This window comes from Loxodonta africana, chromosome 9 (assembly GCF_030014295.1).
Source record: "Loxodonta africana isolate mLoxAfr1 chromosome 9, mLoxAfr1.hap2, whole genome shotgun sequence".
Lineage (NCBI taxonomy): Eukaryota > Metazoa > Chordata > Mammalia > Proboscidea > Elephantidae > Loxodonta > Loxodonta africana.
The window spans coordinates 121,235,806-121,263,694 of NC_087350.1; the positions used below are offsets into that span (position 1 = coordinate 121,235,806).

At 58.5% G+C, this 27,889-nt stretch overlaps 2 protein-coding genes across 7 annotated transcripts; one reads left to right on the plus strand and one right to left on the minus strand.

The window, feature by feature from the left end:
• The first annotated feature begins 1,442 nt into the window (after positions 1–1,442).
• On the plus strand, positions 1,443–17,256 carry INPP5E (inositol polyphosphate-5-phosphatase E). Of its 5 annotated transcripts, none has more exons than XM_064290659.1 (11): positions 1,443–1,521; positions 2,378–3,500; positions 6,048–6,171; positions 7,504–7,601; positions 8,020–8,144; positions 8,345–8,464; positions 10,219–10,326; positions 10,948–11,109; positions 11,189–11,304; positions 13,344–13,480; positions 14,123–17,256. In XM_064290659.1, exons 2-11 carry the CDS (start codon positions 2,743–2,745, stop codon positions 14,253–14,255), a joined length of 1,881 nt encoding a protein of 626 aa, XP_064146729.1. In that variant the 5' UTR covers positions 1,443–1,521; positions 2,378–2,742; the 3' UTR covers positions 14,256–17,256. The 5 variants fall into 5 exon arrangements, with proteins under 5 accessions (XP_064146729.1, XP_064146730.1, XP_064146731.1 ...); XM_064290660.1 differs by having other exon boundaries at positions 13,344–13,460; XM_064290661.1 differs by having other exon boundaries at positions 8,122–8,144.
• Positions 17,247–27,822, minus strand: PMPCA (peptidase, mitochondrial processing subunit alpha). Of its 2 annotated transcripts, none has more exons than XM_064290664.1 (13): positions 27,737–27,822; positions 26,237–26,439; positions 25,633–25,712; positions 25,278–25,360; positions 23,819–23,913; positions 22,924–23,024; positions 21,945–22,208; positions 21,515–21,607; positions 21,316–21,434; positions 21,120–21,210; positions 20,798–20,860; positions 18,777–18,921; positions 17,247–18,608 (listed from the first exon to the last, which is right to left on the minus strand). In XM_064290664.1, exons 1-13 carry the CDS (start codon positions 27,805–27,807, stop codon positions 18,439–18,441), a joined length of 1,578 nt encoding a protein of 525 aa, XP_064146734.1. In that variant the 5' UTR covers positions 27,808–27,822; the 3' UTR covers positions 17,247–18,438. The 2 variants fall into 2 exon arrangements, with proteins under 2 accessions (XP_064146734.1, XP_023398334.1); XM_023542566.2 differs by lacking the exon at positions 27,737–27,822 and adding an exon at positions 26,585–27,704.
• Positions 27,823–27,889: the final 67 nt, after the last annotated feature.

The following is a 27,889-nucleotide window of genomic DNA, read 5'->3' on the forward strand; positions in this document are numbered from 1 at the left end:
CACACTCCTGCTCACTTCGGAGGATGTGACGTTCTCAACCAGCACTTGAACAGAGACGGGGGACTGATTTGGATGGTCACAGTCAGCCTCTGAGAGCTGATGAGTACTACCGGGCACTTCTTCTCGGCAGCAGCGGCCTTTCTGGCTTCACTTACTCTGCTTTGACCTATCAGGGCCGTAAGTGATTTCACACAGCCAAAGGCACCAGCTCTGCCCAGCCACGCAGTCAGTGCCGCTGCTGAGAAAGAGCCACGGCAGGATTTGTGTTCCAGAGGTGATGGGCAGGCTTAGGTTTTGGGGGACTCCAGCTGACCCAGATGGTCCACATGTTAAACCTGTGGCCGCAGCACATCTGCTCTGGGGTGCGTTCAGTACGTGAGCAGTCTGGCCAGGCTGTCTGGGAGGACGGCTCGGTGGCGCCCTTGCCACTGAGTAGCAGGTGCTGTGTTCTCGGGCGGTGGGCGGAGGAGTATGAACCAGCTGACTTGCTATTCTTTGACATCATTTAAGGGGTTGGTGGCACCTTGAAGAAAGTGGCCTGAAACAATTTCTTGACAGTAGCTCTGGAATTGAGTATTTCTGCCCTTGAATCTTCCCACACTAAGGTCTTAGGTAGCTAAGACGTGATTGACCCGTCAGCCACGTTCAGCTGCAGAGGTGTCTCCTGCTGCCCTCCGTGAGCTTTAAGGCTTCATCGACTGTTCTCAGAACCGTTCATGTTCTTGTCTAAGAGACTGAAGAAAAGATGGGGATATTTATCAAGTCAGTAGGGTAATCGTTTCTGTAGGTGCTGCTGCGGGGACAGGAACTGTTCACCTGGTACTTCAGATTGGAGACTGGAACTGTAAATGTGCCCTTGTCCCGGCTCACCGGGGTCACCCAGGAAAGATGTCCCACAGGGTGTCCCACTGTCTCCGAGAACCTGTATTGGCCCTCTGTTCCCGTCAGCTCTGTTGAGCAGGCAGTCTCGTGTGTGGGCCTTTGTCCTCTTGTCCCTGCTGATCGTCCTCTGTGTAGATTGTCAACCACTTTTGATTCAAGACGCTTCCTCCAAGGTGGGAGCTGCCGTTATTTTTCCTAAATGCAAATTGTTACACTGCAGATTGTTAAATAAAATATTTTGCGCTCTCAGCGCTTTTTCCTTTGATTTCCTTTCGTCGATTGGAAGCAAGGTGAGTGTGGGGTCCTGAAGGGTGGCAGAGCCCTCCTTGTCCACAGCCTGAAGGTGGCCGAGAACCCTCAGCCAGCTGGGCCCTGGGGGCAGGGCTGAGCTGCTCCGGGTGGGCCACCACCTGGGCGTTCCTCGGGCGCCCTGCCTGGAGCCTGGTGGGGATCCGCTGGATGGCCAGGTGGGCGCCGCCCCTCGCAGGTCCTGTGCCGCGGTCCTCCGGCCGCCAGGGGCCGCTGCGGTGGGAGCGGGGCCGGCTGTCCGCCCGCAGTCGGTCCGCAGTCCGCCTGCCGTCCGCCGGCGCCACGGTTACCAGGGAGCGAGGAGGCCGGGGCTGGGGGCGGCGCCCGCAGGTAGCGGGGCCTGGGGGGGCCGGGGGGTGCGGGGGGCCGGGGGTGCGGGGGGTGCGGGGCCGGGGGGTGCGGGGGGCCGGGGGTGCGGGGGGTGCGGGGCCGGGGGGTGCGGGGGGCCGGGGGGACGGGGCCTGGGGGTGCGGGGGGCCGGGGGTGCGGGGGGTGCGGGGCCGGGGGGTGCGGGGGGCCGGGGGGCCGGGGGGCCGGGGCCGGGGCCGGGGGGACGGGGCCTGGGGGTGCGGGGGGCCGGAGGTGCGGGGGGTGCGGGGCCGGGGGGCCGGGGGGCCGGGGGGCCGGGGCCGGGGCCGGGGGGGCGGGGCCGGGGCCGGGGGGGCGGGGCCTGGGGGTGCGGGGGGCCGGAGGTGCGGGGGGTGCGGGGCCGGGGGGTGCGGGGGGCCGGGGGGCCGGGGGGGCGGGGGTGCGGCGCGGATGGGGGGCGAAGACGCAGGCGGGGCGGGGGGCGAGGCGCGGGGGCGTCGCCGGCGGGTCCACCCCCGAGGCTGCGTGAAGGTCGGGCGTTATTCTCCGCAGCCGCCTCGCGGGGTCGGGCCGGACTCGCAGCGGCCTCTACTGGGGACCGTGTTTCCGCAAGGCCCAAGGTCGCCCGGCTACAGGGTGGGGTCTGCGACAAGCCATGCTGGCGGGCGGGCAGGTGACGGGGCGGGGGCCGGGGGCTCGCAGGTGAGAGAGGCGGTGACGCAGGTGAGCAGCGGATGGATCCACCAGGCTGGAGGACTGACTCCAGGCAGGGCCACACCTGGTGAACTGGTCTCCCTGTGGCCTTCACTTGGGGATGGAGAATTCTTACCTGTGGTTCCTGTCCTGCAGCCCTAAGTGAGGCTTCTTCGTCTGGCAGGTGTGAGGAGCAGCACCCAGGACACCCCTCATTCAGGTCCTTCCTGGACTCTCCCCGCCCTGTCCACGGTTGACGGTCACTCCTGCCCAGCCGTCCTTCTGTAGCGTGGCCCATGGAGTGCGCACTCCCCTCAGGTGTCTGTAGGTGACCCAGCACCTCAGGGTGTCCAGCCATGCAGCTGACCCTGGCCTTTGGGACCACCCCAGGCTGGCGAGGAAGTCACTACCATTGCTGCCCCCATCCCAGGTATTCTCCTGTGTGGCCCGCCCGGTGAGCCCCACCTGTGGATCCCCGACACTGAGATTAGGCCTTGTTGGCAGCCCACCAGGGAGGCTGCGCTGCCCAGGCATGTGAGTCCCTGGACCATGCCATCCACCTCGGTGTCTGTGCCTCACGCAGAGGGGCTGCCGCAGCCAGGAGGCGCCATGCTCAAGGGACAGCTTCCTACTGGAGACAAAGGCCTGGTACAGAATCCTCCAGCCCCACCCCACACTGGGGGTCTCGAGAAGACCACCGCCAAGGACACACAGGCCATGGCAAAGCCCCTCACTCCAGCGCCACCCTCCAGGCCCAGGCTGGAGCGCACCCTGTCCCTGGACGAGAAGGGCTGGAGGCGGCGGCGCTTCCGAACCAGCCAGGAAGACCTCTGGGACCAGGACAAGGCTGGTCCCTGCAAGGCTGCTCCCGAGGCCCCCACCTGCAACAGCTCGCCGCCTGGGCTGAGCACTTCCTTACAGGAGATTCCCAAGTCCCGCCGGGCTCCGGGCAGCCCTTCCTCATGGGGTAACTGCCTCTCGGGCACGATCAGCACATCCCTGGACCTGCTGCACAGAGAGGCCACCACTGTGGGGAGCTCCCCGAGGCTGACCAGCATGCTCCCCCCATGCCCACTGCCCACCATGGACCTGAGTGTCTCCTCGGACTCACTGAGGTTGGCCAACAAGGTGGACCCTGACCATGACGATTTCCGGCGTCGGGTGCAGAAGAAGCTGGTCCGGGCCCACAGCAGCTTGGGCCCTGGCCGGCCCCGCAGCCCCGTGGCCTGCGATAGCTGCTCCCTGCACTCAGCCAAGTCCTCCTTCAGCCTCTTGGCGCCCATCCGCGCCAAGGACGTCCGTAGCAGGTAGGCCCCCAGAGGGAGGGTCACTGAGCTTTCGTGTATCGCTCAGAAGCAAGCCCCCAAGACCCGAGTGGGTATATTCTCATCAAACGTTTGTAAGATGCACAGATAGAGAGCCCTCCACCCCCAGCTCCTTCCCAGAAGTGACACTCTCTCCAGTTTGCCGTACACCTTTCCAGAACCTTCCTGCATTTCAGTACTACCTTTGGGCGTGATGTGCATAGAACGTGGTGTTGGCTTGTTCTGGGTGTGTCGGTAAGGTTACGTGCTGTCTGTCCCTGCGTATCGTGCTCTTTCTTGGCATCTTTGTCGGTTCTCCTAAGTCTGCCTCCTTCGTTTGGCCTGGAATGCTGAGCTGGGTGGAGCTGCAGCTTTGCTGAGCCTCATGCTAACAGCGGCGTTATCGTGGGTTCCACCTGCTGCTGGAAACCTTGCCTCAGCAAGCCCTCGGAAAGGGCTCCTGGGGGGACCAGCGCCCCAAGTGGCCCATGATGGGCCCCACACATTTCATTCACTGAACTCGCTCACCACGAGGTCTCTTCTGAAGAGGAGACCACTTAGCACACTTGAAGTGCTAGTGTGGTTTTTTAGTTGTATGCAGTTGATACACACCCACTGCTGCAACGTGAGGGTCTGCACACCAGTCCTGAGTCACGTCCTCAGATAGCCGCAGACAGGAGAGTGATGGGGGCTCCTTCACCCCGCTCTGCTCCTTAAAGACCCCCTTTCCAGGCCTTGGGTTTGTGCTAGATCAGGGTCAGCAAACATGCTCCTCAGAGGGCCAGAGAGCACGTCTTAGGCTTTGTGGGCTGAATGGTCACTGTCACATCCACCCAGCTCTGCCCTCGCAGCTCCCAGGCAGCCCCAGACGACACGTAGGCAAGAGGGCATGGCTGTGCTTCCATGGAACTTAAACTAAAAGCCAAACCCACTGCCGTCAAGTCAGTGCTAACTCATAGCAACCCTATAGGACAGAGTACTGCCCCATAGGGTTTCCAAGGAGCAGATGGTGGACTCCAACTGCTGACCTTTTGGTTAGCAGCCTGAGCTCTTAACCACTGTGGAACTTTACTTACGGACATTGAAATGTGAATTTTATAAAAGTGACACCAGACATGGAATACATGTTACAAGAAGAAAGGGAACCATTGGAATCCAGGAAGCACAGAGAATTCTCTCCCAAAAGCAGGTGATCCGAACCCTGTCCTTGCTTGCCAGTGAAGGGTGGAAGGGCCAGGGCACTGGCAGGGGCTGGGTGTGGAGAGCCGCGTTTTCATCCAAGGCTGCAAAAGAAGGCACATCGAGAAGGAACCGTGTAACGTGCGATTCAGGGAGGAAGCCAGTAGGACGGGGTTTGAAAACCGGGGCCCGAGGGCCAATGCCAGCCCCGCATCTGCTCTCGGACAGCCCACGAGCCAAGCGTGGTTCTTATATTCCTAAGTAGTTGGGAAAAATCAAAACAGTAGTAATAATGTTTCACGACGTGTGAAATTATATGAACTCGCATTTCAGTATCCACAGATAAAGTTTTATTGGCACAGCCACGCCCACTTGTTTCCATGTTGCTTGTGGCCGCTTTTGCACTAGGATGAGCTGTGACAGACCACATGGCCCGCAAAGCCCAAATGTTTGGCCAGAGGAACAAGCGTGTTGAGTGTGTCCTCCAGGGCCAGGGCCGGGTAAGGCGCGAGGGATTTACTGGGTTTTGTTGTGAGCTTTGCCAAGCTTTGGGGTTTTTTACCCCTGTGAGTGCCTTGTTCTCTTTAACATCTTAAAACGAGTGGTAACTGGGGACGTGGAGATGGGCATCTTTGTTTCCTGCAGCGTGTGACCTCTATCCCCCAGGCGGTGTCCCACACCAGCCCTGGCCCTCCGCCCTCCCAGGCGCCCCCTCCACCTGTCTGTACCAGAGGCCTCTCTCCCGGCAGGTGCATGTGCTCACGTGTCTGCACTGTGTGGCCCTCCACGGACCTGCCTGGGATCTTGCCTTCAAGAATTGCACCAAAAAAGACTGAAGCCCATTGCCACTGAGTCAATTCTAACTCAGCAGCCTCACAGGACAGAGCAGAGCTGCCCCTAGAGTTGCCAAGGAGCACCTGGTGGATTTGAGCTGCCGACCTTTTGGTTAGCAGCCGTAGCCCTTAACCACTAGGCCACCAGGGTTTCCAGTTCCACCAAAGGAGCCCAAGATGTCACCTCCAGGTCCCTTTTCCCAGGATGTGCGTTGGTGTTTATAGAACTGTGCACACAGCTGGTTTCCAAGGGCGCAGGCCACTGTAGCACTGTGTCCAGTGGGACCCGCGGGATCCTGAGGACGTTCCCCCTCCAGGATTTGATGTAGGGACTGATGTTGCCCAGCCAGCGGTCAGCCACATGGCCTCAGGGGATGGCCAGTGCCCTGAGAGGTGCGTCCCTGTGGCCACCCTCCCTGAGCCCACCTACTCAGATTCGGCCTCGCCCGATGAATCTCCTGCCATGAAGGGGCTCCTCAGACGGGGCCTGGGCCCTCGGCTTGTCCTGCTGGTGCTCAGTCTGGGCTCCTCTCCACAGGAGCTATCTGGAGGGCAGCCTCCTGGCCAGCGGGGCCTTGCTGGGTGCGGACGAGCTGGCACGGTACTTCCCAGACCGGAGTGTGGCCATCTTTGTGGCCACCTGGAACATGCAGGGCCAGAAGGTATGCAGCACAGCCCACCTGACTGAAGCACGGGTGTCCCCAAAGCCCCCCTCCCCCGACGCCTCCGTCTGCGGCATCCGCAACCCCGCCCAGCCTCTCCTCTCCCCTGCCTCTGACTGCCCGTTCAGCCCTGAGTTTCTGGGTCCAGACCACATGAACTCCCCTGTTGCAGGGCACTCGCCCCGTGCCACGCCTCGCCCCCTCCCCACAGCCCCCAGATGTCCCTGTTCAGAGGGACCCATCCCTGCATCCACCTGACCCCAGGCAGCTGCTCCCGAGACCCCAGTCCCTCCTGAGACCCCAGTCCTTCCACCCTCTGTGCTAGTCTCCTTAAGGCAGTGGCTCCATGGAAGCCAATTTTGGGCATGTTTCCATTTGCTTTCTTGGGCATTGACTCTTGGTGTCCTGTGACCTTGCCAGGCCTGTGTGGGAGGGATCAGGGTCTCTCGGGAGAGGCTGCCTGGATGTGGAGCTTGGGCACCAGGCGTCCTGGTGAGGGAGGGATCGGGGTCTTAGGACGGATCGGTGTCTCAGGAGGGATTGGGGTCTCAGGAGGGACTGGGGTCTCGGGAGCAGCTGCCTGGAGGCGAGTGTGGTGTGCGGGGGGCTTTTGTAGAGGCTCCGTAGGGGGTGCAGCAGGTCGAAGGTAGCGCTTCACACACGATCTGAGACACTTTCTCTGGCATCGAGTGTTAATGATGAACAGGGTCAGAGGTGGCCCAGTGGCCGTTTCCTCCCTGGGCCGGGTCTGGGTGAAGGCAGGCAGGTGGTGGGTGCACGTCCTCGGGGCACCAGCACCATCCCTGCCCACCCACAGGGCGTGGCTGGTCCCCCTGGCCAGGAGGCTGCATGAGCAGAGGGGGGCACCCGCTTCCCTGAGCCCATGGCCCTTCCAGGATTCAGCCACGTAGCCAAGCATGTCCCCATGTCCTTGCCCTTGGGGCAGGGGCTGGGCTGTGTGTTAGGACGGCCAGGTGCCCCAATGCCACGGCTGCCGCCGTGCTGATGAGTGCTGTGTGAGCAGGAGGAGGCCTGGAGGCCGCCTGGCGGTCGACTGTAGGTGGCTCCTGGACACACTTGTGTTCAGCGGGGAAACTGAGGCCTACAGTGGCCGGCCCAGAATCTCTGCATCTTTGGTAAAAGGGGCGTTTGCCAACCGTTGAGCAGGGACTTCCTGCCTTGTGGCCTCGGTTTCCTCCTTTGCTCAGAAAAGGGCAGCGTGACAAGTGTGGCTGGTAGCTCTGCAAAGGCATGAGCCAGGCAGGCCCCACCCCAGGTCCCATACCCCCAGACCCCTGTCCCTCGGCCAGCCCCCTGCCCCTCTCCCCTCAGGAGCTCCCACCCAACCTGGATGAGCTCCTGCTGCCCGCCGAGGCTGACTATGCCCAGGACATGTACGTCATCGGAGTCCAGGAAGGCTGCTCCGACAGGTAGGCCAGGCCAGCGCTGCACCTCCCCCTCCGACCTCTGTGCCCCAGGCCACCGGGCCCCCGCAGTTTGTGTGCAGTGGCTGGAGTGCGCGCTGCCCAAGATGCCCGTGGGTGGTGGACATGAGCCACCTACAGCATGCTGTACCCTCCGGAGCCACAGGCAGGGTCACGTGGGGCTGAAGTGGCCTGAGCATGTGCCCACTCCTTGTTTGCGTGGTGCCTCGAGCATCCAGAGTGAATACCACGAGCCTTTGTAGACGGACTCGTTTGGGAGACTGTTGAGGCCGGAGAGCAGCCTCTGCTGGGCCCCCATCAGTTCCAGGCTGTTCTGGGCATGATGTGAAGGCTCTGTGCAGGGTCTCCTGCCCACACCTCCTGCAGGGGCTCAGGATGGTGGTCTGGGTGGCTTCCTCTGCAGGCGGGAATGGGAGACGCGCCTGCAGGAGACGCTGGGCCCCCACTACGTGCCGCTGCACTCGGCGGCCCACGGCGTGCTCTACCTGTCTGTCTTCCTCCGCAGGGACCTCATCTGGTTCTGCTCAGGTGGGCAGCACAGGGTCCCCGGGAAGGAGCAGTGTGGCTGTGAGGCAACAGGCCCCTGCATGTGGGTGGGCGGCACTGGGTCCTCGGGAGGGGGCAGTGTGGCTGTGAGGTGACAGGGCCCCTGCATGTGGGTGGGTGGCACGTGGGCGCAGGTGCGGGTGCACACGGTGAGCTTCAGGATGCTCCCCCCTCCCCCACAGAGGTGGAGTGCTCCACGGTGACCACGCGCATTGTGTCTCACATCAAGACCAAGGGGGCCCTGGGCGTCAGCTTCACCTTCTTTGGCACCTCCTTCCTCTTCATCACATCCCACTTCACCTGTGAGTTCTCTGGCCGGAGCCGAGCTGTCATCTGAGAACCCCCATGGGAAGTGGGAGGGCGGGGTGCCTGCCATGGCTCACCAGGACCCTGGGAGGCTGTGGTGTCCGTGACAATCGCTGCCCTGTGCAGAGCTCCGTCCCATGTCCTCCTGTGAGTGAATCAGTCACTCCTAGAGACAGCCCGGCCACTCGAGCAAGCGCATTTCACAGATGCGATGCTGAGATGGCGCAGCCCCTGCCCCAAGGCGGGCCAGTCCAGGTCCCACCAGGGATGCTGGTTCTGCTGGCCACGGCCTTCACAGAGAGGGCAGGTAGAAGTCTGTTCAACTCACTATTTAGGACTTGGGCTGAGGAGCCATCCTGGGCGGAGGACACGGGACCCACTCACAGCCTCGGGGTCCTCGGCAAGCAGTGGGCACCCGTGGGGTCAGTTCTGCTCTCATCTGCAACACCCTGTCTCCCCCCGGCTGCTCCCTGACCCTTCAGAAAGCTGCACGGCTTTTTTGATCACTTAAATTCTAGAACTGAGGGCTGGGGTGGTCTGTGGTGGTTGAAAAGATTAGAGACACAGCAACCAAACGCAATGAGCAAACCGCCTGGACCCTGGCTGGAAAGACTACCTAAGATGCGTGCTGGGGATGCCTGGGAGATGGGAATGTCAATTGGCTGCTGGGTTATCCATCGTAGGCCATGTTCATCTTCTCGGTGAGATGGCGGTGTTGGATCCTGTGGAGAACACCCTTGTTCTTACGAGATGCGTGCTACGGTGGCAGGAACCTGCAGCCAGCTGAAAAAATAAAAACACGTATATATACACACGTGTACATATATATGTGTGTATCTACACACATATATATGCAGAACCCATTGCCATCAAGTCAATTCCGACTCATAGTGACCCCACAGGACACAGTAGAACTGGCCCGTAGGGTTTCCAAGGAGCAGCTGGTGGATTCAAACTGCCGACCTTCTGGTTAGCAGGTGAGCTCTTAACCGCTTTGCCACTACAGCTCCATATACATGTATGTGTTACATTATATACGGATGTGCACACACATGTAAACCACACACACACGTTAGATACACCTATACACACAAAAAAGAAGATAAAACATGAACAGTTGTTGAACCGATGTGCTTGTGTACAGATGTCCGTTATATAACCCAACCATCTGTGTGTTTAAAAAACTTCTTCTAACAAGATGTCAGAAACAAACACCCAGAAGAGGAAGCCATCGGAGCTGCTACGGCGTGCTGGTTGCTCCTCTCTGCATCGGAGAAGTGAGCTGTGTCCTTTTTTATCTCGGTGAACATACACAACAAAACATTGCCAATTCAGCAATTCCTGCACACACCATTCAGGTTGGGCAGCCATTCCCGCCCCCACCCCCGCCACCTTTTTAGAATCAGCAGACTGCATTACCGTAAACTCGGTGACCCCTAAGCAAAAACTGCCATGCTCCGTCCTGTTTGAGAGAGCCAGGCCTGCAGGCAGGGCCGCCCAGTGCTGACGCCGGGCAGTGAGTGCAGCCACAGAGAGGCGTGGCGGTGGAGCCTCACGGAAGCCGCATCAGGTGCTGGCCAGGCCTCGGCAGGGGAGACGCAAGCGTCTCAGTGAGTCACCGGCAGCCTGTCGGAGCACGACACAAGGCTGTTTGTTCTCAGGGACCTGGCCCTGAAACGTGTGGCAGAAACCCTCAGCCCATGTTTTAAAATCTGCCTCTGGAGCCCCCACCCTATGCCTGCCCTTGCAGCTGGAGACGGGAAGGTGGCGGAGCGGCTGCTGGACTACACGCGGACCATCCAGGCCCTCGCCCTGCCCAAAAGTGTACCTGACACCAATCCCTACAGGTCTAGCCCTGGTGAGTGCGTGCTGTGGCGGGAACACAGACGGGGGCTTGCGGCACGTTCATAGCAGATGGTTTGCCTTCCCTTGATAAGTGGTAGCCTCCTCCTCACTCTGGGGCTGGTTTAGTAGAAGAGTGCATACAACTTTGGAGAACCAAGATCAGAAGTCTAGAAGGTCGCTGGCCGATGGAAGTCAGGTCCCTCCGCAAGCCCTCACCAGATTGTGGCTGCGTGGGCCTGGGCACCCGCAAGGCCGTGGAAGCGTGGGTCCACGGGACTGCGGTCTTGCTCTGCTGCCCACCACTTGTGGGGCTGGAAGCATCACTCCAGCCCCTGTACGCCCTCCTCATCACGAGAGGAGCGTCCCATCTCCTGGGTGGACTGTGAGGCTGAGGTGCACGCTATGTGACGAGTGGGGGGTGGTGCTGGTGTGAGACCACTCCATGGGTTTCTGGGCGCCTGCAGCTGTTTGAATGCACATGGCAGCCACCGATATCCCAAACCTCCTGGGACTGCCGGGGGCTGCCCTCCGCTTCTCTGGCGAGCCCCTGGCCTGCTGTGATTCTGAGGCGGGGGCAGATGGGTCCATGACACCACAGTCAAGAGTGGCACTAAACGAGCCACCTGTACCTCAGCGGACGTCACCACCCGCTTTGATGAGGTCTTCTGGTTCGGGGACTTCAACTTCCGACTGAGTGTTGGGCGGGCGGTCGTAGAGGCGCTCCTGAGACAGAAGCTGGAGATGGACATGTCAGCCCTGCTGCAGCATGACCAGCTCACCAGGGAGATGAAGCAAGGTGAGTGCCAGGCTGGTGGGCGAGGGAGTGGGGTCACAGGCCAGGCTCTACCAGTCTAAGCCATCCTGTGCCCATGCAGGTGCCATCTTCAAGGGCTTCCAGGAGGCAGACATCCACTTCCTCCCCTCGTACAAGTTCGACATTGGGAAGGACACCTATGACAGCACTTCCAAGCAGAGGACACCCTCCTACACGGTAAGTGACCCTACACGGTGAGTGACCTTACATGGTGAGAGCCCTACACGGTGAGTTACCCTACACGGTGAGTGACCCTACACAGCAACGTCCCTAAATGGTGACATCTGTACACAGATCCCTACACGGCAAGACCCCTACACGGTGAGATACCCTACACAGTGAGACCCCTACATGGTGATATCCCCTACACAGTGAGATACTCTACACAGTGAGACCCCTACACGGTGAGACCCCTACACGGTGAGACCCCTACACGGTGAGACCCCTACACGGTGAGACCCCTACATGGTGAGACCCCTACGTGGTAACATCCCCTACACAGTGAGATCTACACAGTGAGACCCCTACACAGTGAGACCCCTATGTGGTAACATCCCCTATATGGTGAGACCCCCCTACACAGTGAGACCCCTACGTAGTGAGATACCCTACATGGTGAGATCCCTACACAGTGAGACCCCTACGTGGTGACATTCCCTACACGGTGAGATCCCCTGTGTGGTGACATCCCCTATGTGGTGACGTCCCCTACACGGTGAGACCCCTACATGGTGACATCCCCTACATGGCGAGATCCCCTACCAGGTTAGGGCCTCTCTTGCTCTGCTCGACGTCTCCCCGAGCCGGCTGTGGCATGGCCCGTTCTCACAGTCGCCTGGCCCCTCGTCTCTGCTGGGAGAGCTGAGGTGCCTCCTGTCTGCCTGCAGAGTTGAGGCTGGCTCTGCAGAAGGGCTTCCCCCAAGCCATAGCCCAGGATGGAACTCCACGTGGAAGAACACACCTGGCCAGGCTCAGACTGTTCTGGGCCACTCACCGGCTGCAGCCACAGCCTGAGTGGGCACTGTGACATGTCTCCTCTGGAGGCCGGTCACACTGTAAGCCCGCTGGTGCAGCAGGGCAACGAGCTTGGGGTCCAGCTCCAGAGCCACTGGTCTGGGCTGGGTCTCAGCTGTGCACTGCACTGCCTGGCCTGGGCTGGACCCCTCAGAGGCTCCATGTGGCTCATAGTGATGCCCTCCTCCAAGGGCGTTTGACATTCTGACCAGCCCCCAGTGGCCCTGTCATGGATTGAATTGTGTCCCCAAAAAATATGTGTCAGCTTGGTGAGGCCATGATTCCCAGTATTGTGTGGTTGGCCTTCATTTTGTGGTTGATGTAATTTTCCTATGTGTTATAAACCCTAATCTCTGTCTGTGGTTAACGAGGCAAGATTGGATTATGTTGAAGAGGATTAGGGTGGAAGGTAACACCCTTACTCAGGTCACATCCCTGATCCAATGTAGTTTGCCTGAAGTGTGGCCTGCACCACCTTTTACCTCATAAGATAAAAGGAAAGGGAAGCAAGCAGAGAAGGGAGGGCCTCAAACCACCAAGAAAGCAGTGCTGGGAGCTGAGCTCGTCCTTTGGTCCCGAGGTCCCTGCGCTGAAAAGCTCCCAGATCACGGGAAGGTTCATGACAAGGACCTTCCCCTGGAGCTGACACCCTGAATTTGGACTTCCAGCCTACCAGACTGAGAAAGAATAAACTTCTGTCTGTTAAAGCCACCCACTTGGGGTATTTATTACAGCAGCACTAGACGACTCAGGCCCTCAGGAGAGGCCTGGCCTGCAGCACAAGCCCAGGGCTGAGGCTCACGCTGGCCACATGAGAACCTGCACTTGGGCTCTGGCAGCCTCTGTCAGACCCCCCAGCCCCATGGCCCTCTCCTGGTTCTCTGCCTGCCCTAGGCCTGGGATTGATCGGTGCCCCCAGGTGTGCTTCCAAGTCAGGTGGGGACTTGGCAACTACCCTGTCGCGCAGGACCCACAGGGCAGGGTGGGAGCAGGTACCGCCTGTGTCGTCTTCACGGTGGTGTATAGTGGGACCAGTACACCAGCCACGGTGATGGCACTGAGGTCACCCACAGGTCGCCATCACTGCGAGGACCACATGGGCGGCTTCTGGGAAGGGCTCCCCGGGCAGCCTGGCCTGGGTGTGTTAGGGGACAGGTAGGCATGCGGCCGAGTGACCAGCCCACACGTCTGGTCTCCTGCAGGACCGGGTAGTGTACAGGAGCCGCCACAAGGATGACATCTGCCCGGTCAAGTACTCATCCTGCCGCAGCATCAGGACGTCCGACCACCGCCCCGTGTACGGCCTGTTCCGTGTCAAAGTGAGGCCCGGGAGAGACAAGTCAGTGTCCTTCGCGCTGCCCACCCTGAGGGTCCTGGTGGGGTCAGCGCCGTGGCGGGGGGGCATGTGTGGATTTGGGGTGTGTGTGGCTGTGTCATCAGGTCCTGGCGTGGGGAGACCTGGGTAGGACAGGGTAGCTGACAGCCCACGCGGGGCCACCGTGCAGGACGGTTTAAGTAGCAGCCATAGCAGCTTGCCCAGAAAGGCTGACCCTGCCAGAGCCGTGCCGCGCCCGGGACCTCCCAGCGACGTAGGCCTTTCTGGGATGGCAGATAGGGGGTGAGGGGCAGGTCTCTGGGCTCTCGGGCTGCACGCTCTGAGGCAGCGTGGAGGGTCCCATAGGTGATCCTACAGGAGCAGGCCTATCGTGAAGTGGGTGTCTTGCCCCTTCGCTGCTGTGAGGCAGCCACTGGCTTACAGTGCCAGGCTAGGGGGCATCCTGGGGAAGTGGGACCCGAGCCCACAGGCAGCCGGGGACAGGGACGGGTTGGAGGGGTGAGGGCCTTGGTAGTTCCCAGGTGGCCAGCCCCACCCTTCCCGGTGACAGGCGTGCATGTGCCCGTGACAGTACGTGCCAGGTGGCGTCCGAGCCCGCGCCGGCTGCTGCGGGGCAAGGTGGTCCTGATGGTCTTCTCTCCGCAGCATCCCACTGGCTGCCGGCAAGTTCGACCGGGAACTATACCTCATAGGGATCAAAAGGCGGATTTCAAAGGAAATTCAGAGACAGCAGGCGCTGAAGAACCAAAACTCTAGCGCCATCTGCACGGTTTCCTGAGCAGGGACTGGACAGAGCAACAGGTCCTGACCCAGATCACTGGAGACGAAGAGCACTTGGCCGTGGTCCACAGTGCGGTCTACCGAGCTGTCCGCAGGCTGCAGCCCTGCCTGCTGAGGCGCTGACACACAGCAGTGCAGACGGCAGGAGCCGTGGTGTGTCCCTGTCCCAGGAGGGACGCTGTCCCCGAGAACGAGTCACATTCCTCCAACTAAGTAAGCCCTACGTGCGTGTAACGTGGCAATCCCACTGACCCGCTGGGCCTCCCCTCTAAGGGCAGGCTGAGCTGCGAGCCGACCGGGCAGCGTCCCGCACTGGGCGCCCTGGGGTACGTGCTGAGTCGGGGTCAGCCCTGAGCCGCTAACCCACTCTGAAGCCAGCGGTAGACAGCCCCCTCCACCTTCCTGCGTGTCTTCACGCCTGGCCCCAGCGTCTACCAGCCCCCTGGACTGCCTAAGTGCACAGCCTCCAGCAGCCCCCCAGCACCACCCCACAGCCACACCCACCACCCCACGACCATGGCCACGTCCCCATCTACTCCTGGGACCCACAGGGTAAGATGGGCAGATGCAGGTGGCCTCTGGGGCCTCGGAATTCCCTGGGCTTTTAAAACCCCCCTGAGCTGAGTCAGTGTCAGAGCCCAAAGCCAGTCAACTTCCTAGGACACGACACGGGCCCCTGCTAGGTAGCGAGCCCCCCACGTTTGGACAAGTGAGAGCCCCATTGTAAGGGCCGCCCTCCAGCTGAACGTGCTGACCACCTCCGTTTTCTCTGCCGTGCCCCCACCCGGTCCCATGGGAATGTGCCATGGCTTTGGCGATTCGGACCACTGACTGTAAAGTCACCACAGGCAGCGATAGCGGCCGCCCGTTTCCTCGCCTACAAAACTGGAGCTTAGAGTCGGCCGCCTTGCTAAGCCACCATGTTCCGGAAATCTCTAGTAAAAAAGAGGGCTGGGACTGTCAGTGTGCTCTGACCCCACCCTGAAAACCGTCAGCGTAGATGTGTAAAGACCGAGGGGCTTCTATCTAGTCTTTCAAATTATTTATTTTTCCATACTTATATTTTTAAATAAATGCATATATTGAATGTTAACTCTTTCTGGCCAAAGATCGAATTTTGGAAGGAAACAATCTGTGTGCACACCTGTTCTTAGAATGTTGTCATTTTTAAGAAGCTGTAAAGTTCAGAGCTGAGTCTTGGCTACCAGCTGCTGACCACAATCTGATGCCGTGGCTTTAAAATCAGGTGTTCCCAAGCGAACGACCCAGCGGTAAGCATTAGCTGGCAGACGGCCTTTTCTAGGGGGGATTAGTAAACCATCGTGAAAATATGAAAAATCCATTTCCCATGAGTCATACGTGAAGCTTTCAGCGTCAGCTTCCAGATCTTGGAACGCAGGTTTTCAGCAGCTCACCCCCACCCTTAGAGACGTCCCACCGGCGTGGGCAGCCGTCCCCCAGCTCTCAAGAAGCCATTCAGATGTTGGTGGCGCAATTCTGCTTCAGTGAAGGTCATACATTTGGACGCAACTAGTGGAAAACCTGTCACACAGATTTTGGTGGTAACGGGGCTTGAGCTGAGGAGTGGGGCGCTGGCATGACTCCACAGCCCCCTCACCAGATGCCAACTCTGTGACGTGAGGGGCAGAGGGCAATGTCGGGGTCACCACATCCAGCAAATCACATCCTAGGTCAGAGGTGAAGTACTCCTCACTAGCCGTTAAGAGTTCAGATGGAAGTAATTCCACCTGGAAAGTTAAGATCCGTGTTAACGCACACCGTCAGCCAGGTCCTGGAAAACAAGCTGCGTGAAGAACCGCGAAGTGCGAGCCCAGGGAGGAGGGGGAGGCAGGGGCCTTCACCTTCACAAGACCCACCTCTTCTTGCCCACGATCCGTCACTCATCCCAAGGGGGTGGGTACTACCGGTTGAGTCTGGCAATGCCAGGGAGCCAGCAGGGCAGGGGCCGGGGAGGTGGACAGGAGGTGACCCCCAGCACATTGGCAAATGCTAATCGTGTTTCAGGCTGGACTGAGTTGCCTTGCGATGAGTACAGAGAAGGCTGGGGCCTGGACCAGAGTCTCCAGACATGGAGGCCAGGGAGGTAGGGGACAGGGCTGCACATAAGTAGGACTGGTAGAAGCAGCACCTGGAAGCCTGTGAGGTCAGGTCAACAGGCCTGGGGGTGACCACTGGACTGAACAGCGTGGCAGTCAGTGGAGACTTGGAAAAGGGCAGTTTGGGTGGGAGGTAGGGTGAAAACGGGACAGGTAGGGGCTTCGAGAGAAAAACCAAAGAGTGAGAAAAACTAAAGAAAAGCGTTGATGACTTGTGAGAGGAGCCCTCGGTCAGGGTGGCTCGAGCTGGGAGGGAAGGGGTGGAGGGCTGGTGGTGCCCGGTGCCTACAGAGGCCAGATGTGTGGTGATGCAGAAGAGTGGGAGGAGCTCACAGAGGGCCCCTCAGAGCAGGGACCGGAGACTCGGTGATGGTCAGGCTCTGGGGAACAATTTTCATGTAAAAACAAACACAGCTGAAAAACAGGTCACAGGGAATGGCTTTTGTTACTTCATGTTCCTTCCCTCCACTAATAGAAACTATGCCTAAAAACAGCACCGTCTCCAGCTTGGTGGAGTGTGTCAGGTCTGGCTGACAGTAGTTTCTAGAATGTCAGCACAGCTGCTGGGTGTTTAGGAAGCACATCGATACTTTGCCACAACCTGCTCTGAAGCGGAGCTCTAGCCCTAAGGAGCCCGCTCTCCCTCCTCCCGGCCTGTGGACCAAGGCCAACATACCCGTGTGTGGGCAAGCTGAACAGGTGTGCTGCCAGGTCTGGGGGGCACCCTCCTTCCAGAGTGGTCACGGCAGGAAAAGGGCTTCAGACTCACACACCCCACCCATGTCCCCTGCCCAGGCACCAGGGGCCGGGTTACTCAGAGCTACTTCCGCTGGGAACCGGGGTGTAAAAAAGCTGCAACAGGCACTGGGGGATGAACAGGTTAAAAAAGTGATGTTTATTCTCACACATGCCTCACCGTCCCCGTGGCTGACCCCATTTCTCGGCTCCTCAGGCCCTGGAGCTGGTAACCCCAAAATCCGCTGGGGCCACCAGCCTGCCCTCAGAGTGGGTGCGGGCTCACAGCCCCAGGTCTACATGAAGCTCCGGGGGTTCTGGGCATAGGTGAGCTTGAAAACCACTGACCACCACGCCCCAAAAAAGATGTCAACGTGCCCCTCCGTTACTCAAGGCGCTCGGCGCTCCCAGGACCTGACATCACATATGCAAACCTGTAGCTCTCAAAAGCGTCTCCGTCTCTAAATGTTTCCGGGCTTGGCTGCCACCACCCGTCAGCACTTCAACTACCACCCATTCATCCATCCTGAGCAGCCTCCCACCCTGCAGCCTCTGGAATCCGAGTGCCTGTCACAACAAGAAGACAGGATAGGAGGCAACACTGGGCCAGACACTTCTCAGCGGAGAAGGCCTTGCTCCCCGGCCGAGCCTCTGCTGTCCAGGACAGCGCTGGGGAGGGGTGACGATTGCACCTCACTCTGTATCCACACACGCCAGCCGTAACCGTGCTCCACGAGGCCACCCGGCAGCTCCTGCCTCGTGCGTCTCACCGAGCATCCCAGAAAACCCAGTCACAAGGCCATACGTGACTCAGTGGGTGGGGCCCAGCCCCAGGAAACCGGGAGAGGGTTCCAGCAAAGCCCTTGCCTCTGCAGTGAGTTGCGCTCACTCACGAATGGCGCCGACCTGGCTTTGTGACGGGACGTGGTTTTTAACCTTTCTGCTCTGTTTCCAGCTTGGAGTGCGGTTGGCAGTCAGTGATAAAACGAAGGCACGAGCTGGGCGGTGATGGACAGCGGGAAGCAGGGCCTGGTTTCCGAGGGCTGAGCTGTGGTGGATGACAAGAAGTAGGCCCTGGTTTCCGAGAGCCAGGTGGTGGTGGGCGACGGGAAGCGGGCTCTAGTTTCCGAGAGCCGAGCAGTGGTGGAAAGCGGGGAGCAGGCTCCAGTTTCCGAGATGGGCAGTGGACGACGGGAAATGAGCTTTGATTTGTGAGCGCAGCCCACGGTTCACACCATCTGTGAACTCAGATGGCATCTACGCTAAACCAACACCCCGTACAAGGCGGTGACACGCTCTGCTGCCCGCAGACCTGCCACCTCGGGGCTGCTACCGGAAGAGCCGGTACATCCTCGGCAGGCGCCCGTCGCGGCTGGACAGGGCCGCCTGGATGTGCTCGTATGTTGGCAGGTCGCTCAGGTCGCCCAGCGCGGCCACAGCGGGCTTCCCGCGGAGCATCTTAGAAGCCACTCTCTTGATGTCCTCTGCCGTCACATTACCTAGCGGGACAGCAGAGGAAGATCAAGGAAAAGAGCGCCACACCACGGTCACCAGGGCCACACCACAGGAAAACCAGCGCAGAACGTGAGTCTCTAGTGCGACCCCATCCATGTGGGAGCCCCTCACCAGCTCCCAGCGGGCCCAGCAGGAAGGCCAGCCCTACTCACTGATCAGGGCACACAGCTCGTGGGGCAGCTTTCTGGCCTGGGTCGCCAGCACCTGCCTCCCAACGTCCTCGAAGATCACAGGCCGGGACTCCAGGTTCATCATGAGCATGGACGTCAGCTGTGTCTTGGCTCGCTCCAGCTCCACCTGGGGGTTTCACGGACTGCATTCAGAGCCTGGTCAGAGCTGCCCCTCAGCCACAATGGACACTGGGGGCATCACCAAGGCCACCTGCAGATGCGTCCAGCTGGCAGTGACAGCAGAGAGCTCTGTGAGAGCACCCAAGGCGGGAAGGGAGGCAAGCCTGGGCTGGGGACTCGCACGCGAAGCCACCAGCACCCCGCCTTCACACTTCCTGGGTGAGGGCTGGGGCTAAGGTTGCCTGGGCCTTCACCAGGAACGACAAAGAACAAACGTTTACTATTTCAAACGTGAGAAGCTCAACTCCCAAGCTCCAAAATCACCAGGAAAAGCTAAGCCCACCTAGCCCCCGGGGCTCCCCCCATGGAGCCACTGACCAGGCGTGACATTTAAAACCTCATGGGCCCAGAAAATTCTCGGAGCTCGCCTGTGATGGTCCAGAAAGGGACCTGGGTGGCCGAGCTTGATCATCAAGCGCAGCTTGGCTGCTGCTGCTGCTGAGGCGCCAGCTCCTAGCTGAAGACAGGTCTTTTATTTTTTCCAACTTCAAGCAAAAAAGTACTTTCAGTCGATCTCAAATCAGCTTTGTGTTGATGCAAAGTGCTGTTTTCCCAGCAGGACGTCAATGGAGCCGCAGAGTTCTAATTTTTTAAACACGTTTTCATTTTTAAACATTTCTGCTTTATCAAAGGAAGGAACGTGTGATCACGCAGAAAAGCGCATAAAAAAGGAACATGTGATCACACTGGAAAGAAGGTGCAAAAAGAAACCTGAAGGTAGAAGCGCGTAACCCAGCCCCGAGGCACAAAAGTCGGCCCGGAGCTCGTGCCTCGTGCCTCCTGTGTGTCTCTGTACGTGCACACATCTACGTGTGTGGCAGACTTAACTTTTCGGTCTACACCAGATCTGCTTCGGGAAAGTGTTAATCAACGTGGCTGTTACAGATTCAACTGTGTCCCCAAAAAATGGGTGTCCACTTGGCTAGGCCATGATTCCCGGTATTGTGAGGTTGTCCACCGTTTTGTGATCTAATTTCCCTATACATCGTAAGTTCTAACCTCTGTGACGTTAATGGGGTGGGGTTGGTGGCAGTTATGTTAAGGAGTAAGCACTCAATCTGCGAGATTAAGTTCCACGTTGAATCAATCTCTGCTGAGGTATAAAAGAAACCAGCAAAGAGGAAAGAAACCTCGTTACCACCAAGCAAGAAGATGCCAGGAGTGGAGCACATCCTTTTGGACTTGGGGTCCCTGTGCTGAGAAGCTCCTAGACGAGGGTAAGATTGATGACAAGAACCTTCCCCAAGAACAGACAGAGAGAGAAAGCCTTCCCCTAAAGACGGCACCCTGAATGTAGACTTCTAGCCTCCTCAACTGTGAGAGGATCAACTTGTGAAAGCCTTCCACTCGTGGTGCTCCTGTTAGAAAAGCACTGGACAGCTAAGGCTGTGGCTCACCACCTCGTGCTTCCTATGAGCATACGCAGTGGGTGTCGTTTCTCTACCTGGACCAGGTTTGGGCCAGAAAGGCATCGAACACCAAGAAACGAGTAAGGCACCCAGACCTAAGACAGAGCTGCACTGTGTGCTCACGGGCAACGCTGCTCCAGGCCACCACTGCCGTGCAGGTGGGCAGCGCGAGGAAGAAGGTGAGGGCTCCCCGGGTGACAGGTCAGCCACGTCTGTGCTGCTGGTGATGCCTGGCGCCTGTCACTCCTCAGCCACACTGTCCTGGCTGCGATCCGGTGCTGGGGGCACAGCAGCTGGGGCTGGCGTGTCCCCTCAGCACCACTGCAGCAGCGCCCGCACGGCCAGCCCTGCACTGCAGCCCCCACCTGTCAGAGGCCACAGGGGAGTGCTGAAAATGGCCCGTGTGCTACTCACCACGTCCACAGCTCCGCCCATTAAGATAAATTCCTTCGTGATGATCTCCACCATTTCTCGAACCTCCAAGAGAAAACACGGAGGTGAGGAGCGCAGCCTGTGACCCAGAGCCCGCCGTCTCAGCCCCAGGCGGTGAGGCCCGGGGACACTTTCCTGAAGAAACTGAGAGCAGTTTCCCGCTCCAAGGCATGAGCAGCAACTACATCTGCAGCCGCAGTGCGGCGGTGTGGCCCACGTGGCCTCTTCTGGGGTGACTAACGGACGTGCTTGCTGCGCTGGTGGGTCAGATGGAGGGAAGCCCGGGGAGCAGCCCCACCCTCACCTGTCGAGGGTCGGCACTGGCATGGATGCACAGGAGGCCCGTGTCCTCATAGCTGTGGTGATAGGACGTGGCGTTGTACATCCAGTGGTGCCTGGAGAAAAGATGGGGCGCTGAGGCACAACCACTCATGGAGCGCATGGCAGGCGGCACACATACCCTGGTGACCACAGACAGCCCCTCTGCAGCCCCCACCCACCTGTTGAGCACGTTGAGGTAGAGCCTGGTGAACATGCCCTTCCCAGGCCCGCCAGCTGAGAAGGAGCCGCCCCCTCCCATCATCATGTTGAGCACCGCGAAAGGGATGAAATCTTCCTCCTACAGGGAGTGGAGCAGGCTCAGTGAGGTCCGGCTGCTGCATGTGCAGGCTGCTGCCGGATCCCACCCCCAGCACTTACCAGAAAGGAGCAGCTCTCCAAGCCCACCATGACGTGCGTGAGCTCCGGGATCGGGGTGGGGCCCAGGCTGGCATTGGACATGTCTCGTTCCAGCTGTGACAAGAGTGAGAAGCACGTGAGGCCCTGGTGAACAACAGCCAGGCTGCGTGCTCCACAGGCCAGAATGGTTCACTGGTGGTCAGACGGGAACCACATGCCAAGGATGGCAGGGCCCAGTAAGGTGGGCCATCCTTGCACTCCACTGACGCAGAGCTCACAGCCAGCTCACCCCACAGCCTTCCCGATGGGGAGCATGCTCTGTGCTGTTGTGTGGCCATAACGTGTGCTCAGGTGAAGCCACGAGCACAAGGGGACATCCGACACTCAGGGCAACGCAAAAAAGCAGATGCGAAGTCAGATCACTGCCCAGCGGCACACCCCCCCGTATTACCTTGACGATGCCCCCAGTGTACTGCGCCACCGATCTATCAACGTCCACAGCCTTCTTGTCCCCCCAAGCCGGCCGGGTGCCCAGGAGGTATTTCTGGGCACAGTCGACCAGACGCTGGTGCTCGATGCCCACCCCAGCCAGCACCATGCGGTCAGGCGTGTAGTAGTCCCGCAGGTAGGAGTGCAAGACCTGCTGGTCGATCTGTGCGATATTTTCTGGGGGACAGAAGCGGTGCAGGCCCACTGTGTTTTCCCGGTAAGCAGCCTGAGGGAAGAATTGTGAACACGGGTGACTGCAAAGAATGCAACATTTCCTCGGTGACGGTAGGGCCTGTAGAGCAAATTCCACACGGCCTATTACCTTACTACTGCCTGACAATCACAGCTTTGCATGTATCGACGAAAGCCAAAACCCCACCTCGCCAGGATAAGGTCCCTAAGTAGCACAAATTGTTTGCACTCGACTATTGACCTAAAAGCTGGCAGTCAGAACTCAGTTATGACACAGAAAAAAGGCCGGGCTGGCTATCTGCTTCCATAAAGACTACAACCAAGAAAACCCCACAGAGCAGTTCTCCTCTGTAACACACGGGGTCTCCGTGAGCTGGAAGTGCTGGCGAGCAACTAACAACCTCTTCAGAATGAAAACTGACAAGAAGGTAAAACAAAACGGTTACTCTGTAGACACAGTGACAAACACCCAGCTACTCTAAGGCGTCACAGGCTCTTAATTTCCAAACATACGTAAACAGCGAGTTCAGAATTAAGAAACATCCTGTAAACACCCATAACGTGTAAGAACGACGTCGGGGGCAAGCAGCCCACCATGTTACTGCCCACGGCCCAGTTCTGAGTCTTCTGGCACTTCACATGCCCCTAGAGTTATGGCCCGTGGCTGGGGAGCCCCTGTTGTGTTCCGGCACTTAAGGAGCCAGCGGCGTTACAGCCCATAGCTTGGGGAAGGGCAGGCCTGTATTTACTTCGTGAATCATCTCGGTGAGCAGCGGCTCTGGGTCCGGCCTCCTGTTGAGGTCCTCCAGCTCAAACTGCACAGCCATCCGCGTCATCTCCAGCTCTTCATCTACAAGAGAAGCCAAGGGCAGAACTGATCCTGCATCGTGGCCAGGGCTGAGTGTGACTTGTTGCCACTGACCATGGCCGCTAGGCATCAGCACAGTCACATGTGCTCCGGGGGCAGACCCAGAGGAAACACCTGGGAGAGTGAGGTGGGGCGCCACGGCCAGCTAGGACCTGGGGGAGTCGGGCCTTCAGTCCTGGCTCTGCCACGAAGCGGCCCAAGCCTGCCTGAGCCTCGGCTTCCACGTCTGAAAGGCACTGGAGGCGCCTGAGCCATCTGTCCCGGCGCTGCTGTGAAGTTATGACAGCAAACTTGGACAGCGCTCAGACAGCACAGTGCCAGAAAAACGTCAGAAGGCAATGCTTCATCACCCAGCCGTGACAACAAGTACCACAGGGAGCTGTGGCACACAGGCCAGTCTCCACGACCCCAATGAGCCCAGCTGGGGCACTTCTGGTGGGACCCAGACATCTCGCCATTGCAGGGCCAAGCAAGGCAGTGGATGGGAAGTGGGAACATCCGTAGTGTGGCCGTCAGGGTGTACAAACAGCCCAAGGCACCTTTCTGACAGGAACAGACCAACGTCCCCAAGAGTGTCAGAGGGCACAGATGGGTCAAGGAAGAGGGCTCTCTAACATGTGAAGGACATTTCCCACCATTCAGCGTCATTTCCGATGACATCAAGCTGACCGTCATTGTTGGGTTCTTGTCGTTAGCAAACCCAGACCTTCAGCAACAAAGTCAACTGCTCACACATGCACCGTTCCCACCCACCATCCCCTGGGCCACGACCGCACCTGTCAACCTAGGCTGCAGGACCACGTCTGCCAGCAAGCCCACTACAGTGTCCAAGCCCTTGGTGTCAGCAGACACCGCATACATGGTGGTATCCCTGAAAAAGAAGAGACAGCGTAGCGCTCAGCTCAGCCACAGCAGCCAGGCCCTCCTCCAATCTCATGTCTATGGGTGTTTCTGTCACCTCGTATCAAGGACCAGCCTCACAGCATGAGCTCCCAGCAGGTGGGAGCATCGCCGCATGCAGGTGAGGCCTTGGGGAAGAGCGGCTCTGATGAAGGTGCAGGCACCACACCTCTCAGCGTGTGCACGGCCTCCTCTACGCTCTCTAAGTGTCTGCCAAGCCCTGACGCACAGGCGGCAACCTCAGACAGCACGGGGCAGACTCGGCTCTCTCTGAAGGGTCGTGCTCCTCAGCTGCAAAGTGCTAGCTCACAGCACGTGGCACCGGGCGACCGGAAGCTCACAGCTGAACTGCTCAGGAAAGGTGCACCCACACCGTGACTACAGGACCATCTAGGACCGGGTATGGCCAGTGCGAGGCCGTGTAGAACAGACGCCACTGCTGCCTCCAACAGAGCAAGCTCTGGGGATGGGGCGTGACTTCACAGAGGGTCTGAGCAGGACATGGAGCTGCGGAAGAGGCCGTTGTGTGTGGGGGTGCAGGACCCCAAGGGCCTTGAGGACGGCAGGACTGGAAGCTTGAGCTGAGAGTGAGTGGTGTCTGTGTCAAAACAGCAGGAAGGCACTCCTGGGGGAGAGGGAGACTTGGGACCAGAATTGGACGGCTTGACCCACAAGGCCAGGAGTCTGGACTTCACTCACGGGCAGCTGGGAGCCAGAGGTTTTGAACAGACCTTGATTACAATACGAATATACTGCCTCCACGCTAACTTTAATTCTGAGCACTTGCACGCAAAGACCACCTTCTTCTCCCTTAACCCCCGACCCCACCTGTGCTCCAGCTACATACCGGACCCCTTGCTGCCGGAGCCGGAGCCAGACCTAGACCCGTTTCTCCCAGCTGAGCCACAGTACCTGCTGTTCCCGTGCCCCCTCCTCTTCCTAACTGCAAGCCATTTTCAGGACCAGCTCCGCCATCATATCCATTACTCCCTTCTCAACCCCAGGCAGGGTCTGGTGTGCGTCCTCGGGCTCCTGCCACCCTTGTGTTCATGATCCCCCTCAGGGTGCAGCCCTCAGCCCCGTCTGTGAGCACCTTGGGAGCAGGACCTGCTTGGTGTCCCCAGTGTCAGCTACGGCAGGCCAACCTCACGGGGGAGCAGCCCTCCAGGTGCAGCTGTTGCGCCTTGTATATTCTGCCCACCCACTTCTGCCTGCCCATCCAGGCCAGGGCTTGCTTCTCACCATTGATCCCCTACTTCTCTGAAAGACTCTGACCAAGGGTGAACGAGGCAGTTCCACAAGGGTGCAAGTAGGCCCTCCTGGAATAGCTGTTACCTTGACGTCTGGCAGTCACAGATACCCCCATGCTTCTCCAAGGTGAGCAGAATTTCATCCTTGCTGCCAAATCGAGCAGTAGACTAGTGAAAATAAATAAGAAAATGTAAATGAATAATTCAAACTAATGATAAAAACAATACAAGAAATTCAGTTAAAATTCAAAAAAAAAAAAAAAGATGTTTACTTTTGCTTTCAAAAAACCTAAAAGCGAATAATCTTTTAACCTAAAAATCTTTTCTCAGCATTAACTTAACAACTCAATCATTTATTAAACCGTAAATCATTCTAAAAAAGAAAACACCTGGAAAACCCTTCTCAAGTACAGCCTCAGAACGACAAACTGGACACTGACCGAAAATGCCAATTTCTCCAGAAAGTGAGCAATTCCGCTCAGATATTTTGCTTCATATCTTGATCCTGAATTAATAAGAACTAAAAGTAGAAAGAAAACCAACAGGTTACATCAAACAGTCAAAACAAAAATTTCACCAAAAAAAACCTCTTGAAATCGTGGCTGTGACTTAACAAGCAGACTTAATCACAGGGGGTGACGGACAGACTTCTTGATTGTGATGATGGTCACAGGTGTACACACGGCAACACTTACTATGCTCTTTGCTTTTAACGTGCACAGCCGATCGCATGCCACTTACATCTCAAAAGAGCTCTTAAAGAGATTTAATATTTACGTCTCCCAGTGATGAAAATAATACACGTTTGTGGTAGAAAATTCTTAAAACCGTATAAAGGCAGAAAGAGGGAAAAAACCCACCTTAAATGCCACCATCAGAAGTGGCCACCATTCAAATCTTCGTCACTAAGTTTTTGCATTTTACCCTGTTTCTGCTCAGAGTACAGTTCATAGCTGATATACCAATTACAACCAGGAGTCCACGGAAACGCAAGCAGGTGAAAACGAGCGAGACCACTTGACAGGCACCATCAATGGTACTTACTTCCTACGGTACAAAACTGCCCAAACTTATTTTGGGATGCCACACGAAGCCCGTTATCCAGGGTGGTAACTTTGGTTTCAAACTTTTCCTGTCCATCAACTGTAGCAAAAACAGGCTTGGGTACGCCGGGTAAGGGAGAAGAGAGGGGGATACTGGGATAGGCACCGCCGCTACTGAACTGCCTGTATGAAGAGGGTCCAAACCTGCAGCAGAGACAGTGGCCCAGTTACAACCAACTTTCCCCGACCCTGTGATGACCACTTGGATGATTCAGTTCGCTTGTTTCCATTAAAAGTCAAGGATCTCCTTCCTAAAGGATTTGTTTCTACACATCTCCTCCAAACTCACCTCCTAGCACCCCCTCCCCTACTAGGTGCCATCGCAACAGACACTTGGTCAGAAGCACCGTGCTGGTACAGATCCAGGCGCAGCCATGGGGCCTGAGGCTGATTAAGCTCTTTGGCTCACTTTCTTCTCTGTAGAACAGGGCTAATGATGGCAACTCACCCTGTGGATTGTTGGCTTGTTATGAGCGTTAATTGAGTCTGTTTGTCCCTATAAAGCTCTTAGAACACCGCCGACTCCCACAGCCTCACCGAACTCTGGATGGAACTGGTCTGGAAGGCCCTACAGGACTGGCCTCAGCCGCCTCCAAATTCTCTTAGCACCCCCCTCCCCATTCACACTGGCCTCTGGTCAATTCCCGGATCGCAGAGGTGCTCTGGGCTGCCTTGCTCCCCCTGCACTTTTCACACAGCTGACCCTTCGGTCCTGCTTGATCTCTAGGCTTAATCATTCTTTCTAGTTAGTCTCTCCCGTTTTCCATCACCCAACACTGCTTACTTTCTTCCCCGCACTTAGAGCTGGCTAATATTTGTTCCTTGTTTGTATCCCCTTCCCGAGCAGAACTGTCTCCGTTTACCACTGTGTCCCCGCACCCCCGCACTCCTAGCACAGCGCTTGGCACACAGCAGGTACTCGATACACATCTGCTGCCTGAATGAACGTGCCCGGGTGGAAGCAAGGCCGCTGGGCGCGAGGGGCGGTGTGAACGGCGAGTTCTCAGGGGTCAGTTACCAACAGGCGATGGCATACAGCGCAGGAGTCAAGGGCACAGATTCCGGTTTCAGACAGAAGCCTGGCCCTGCGGATCCAGAAAAGCCGAGGCCGCCGCCGGCTCGGCCTCACAGAGGGACACGCGACGGCAAAGGGACAGGGGCGGAGGAGGCGCGACCTCGGACAAACCCCGTCGGCCCGAGAGGGAAAGGAGAGTGGGCGCCCAGGAGCCAGGGAGAGGAGCGGCGGATGGGCCTCGGGCTCCGGGCTCGAGGTGCGAGGCAGGGGGGCGCTCCCGGCGCCTCGGGGACTAAGCCCGTGTCGCCAAGTTCCAGCCCCTCCAACCGGCGCCGACTCTGGCCGAGGGGAAACCGAAGACCGAGCCTCCGGAAAGACTCGAGCTGCAACGGCCCCAGTCCGACCCCCGGGTCGCCGCCGGCTCACCTCAGCCGCGAGCGGCCCCAAGAACCCGACCCTCGCAGCAGCCGCGTCGCCGCCTGCAACAGCGCCGCCATCTTGTGTCTCCGCCCACCGCTTCTGACGTCATTTCCGCTTCCCCCCGCGGCGCCCCGCCCCCCCAGCCTCGGCCCGCGCCGC

Coding starts and splice junctions, on each gene's coding strand:
- INPP5E (XM_064290659.1), top strand. CDS start 2,743: ATGCCATCCACCTCGGTGTCTGTGCCTCACGCAGAGGGGCTGCCGCAG. Junction 10,327..10,947: donor TCCCTACAGGTCTAGCCCTG/GTGAGTGCGTGC, acceptor CCTGTACCTCAG/CGGACGTCACCACCCGCTTT. Junction 13,481..14,122: donor GTGAGGCCCGGGAGAGACAA/GTCAGTGTCCTT, acceptor TTCTCTCCGCAG/CATCCCACTGGCTGCCGGCA.
- PMPCA (XM_064290664.1), bottom strand. CDS start 27,807: ATGGCGGCGCTGTTGCAGGCGGCGACGCGGCTGCTGCGAGGGTCGGGT. Junction 21,608..21,944: donor ACACTGGGGGCATCGTCAAG/GTAATACGGGGG, acceptor CTCTTGTCACAG/CTGGAACGAGACATGTCCAA. Junction 18,609..18,776: donor CGAGCTGTGTGCCCTGATCA/GTGAGTAGGGCT, acceptor CTGTCCCGCTAG/GTAATGTGACGGCAGAGGAC.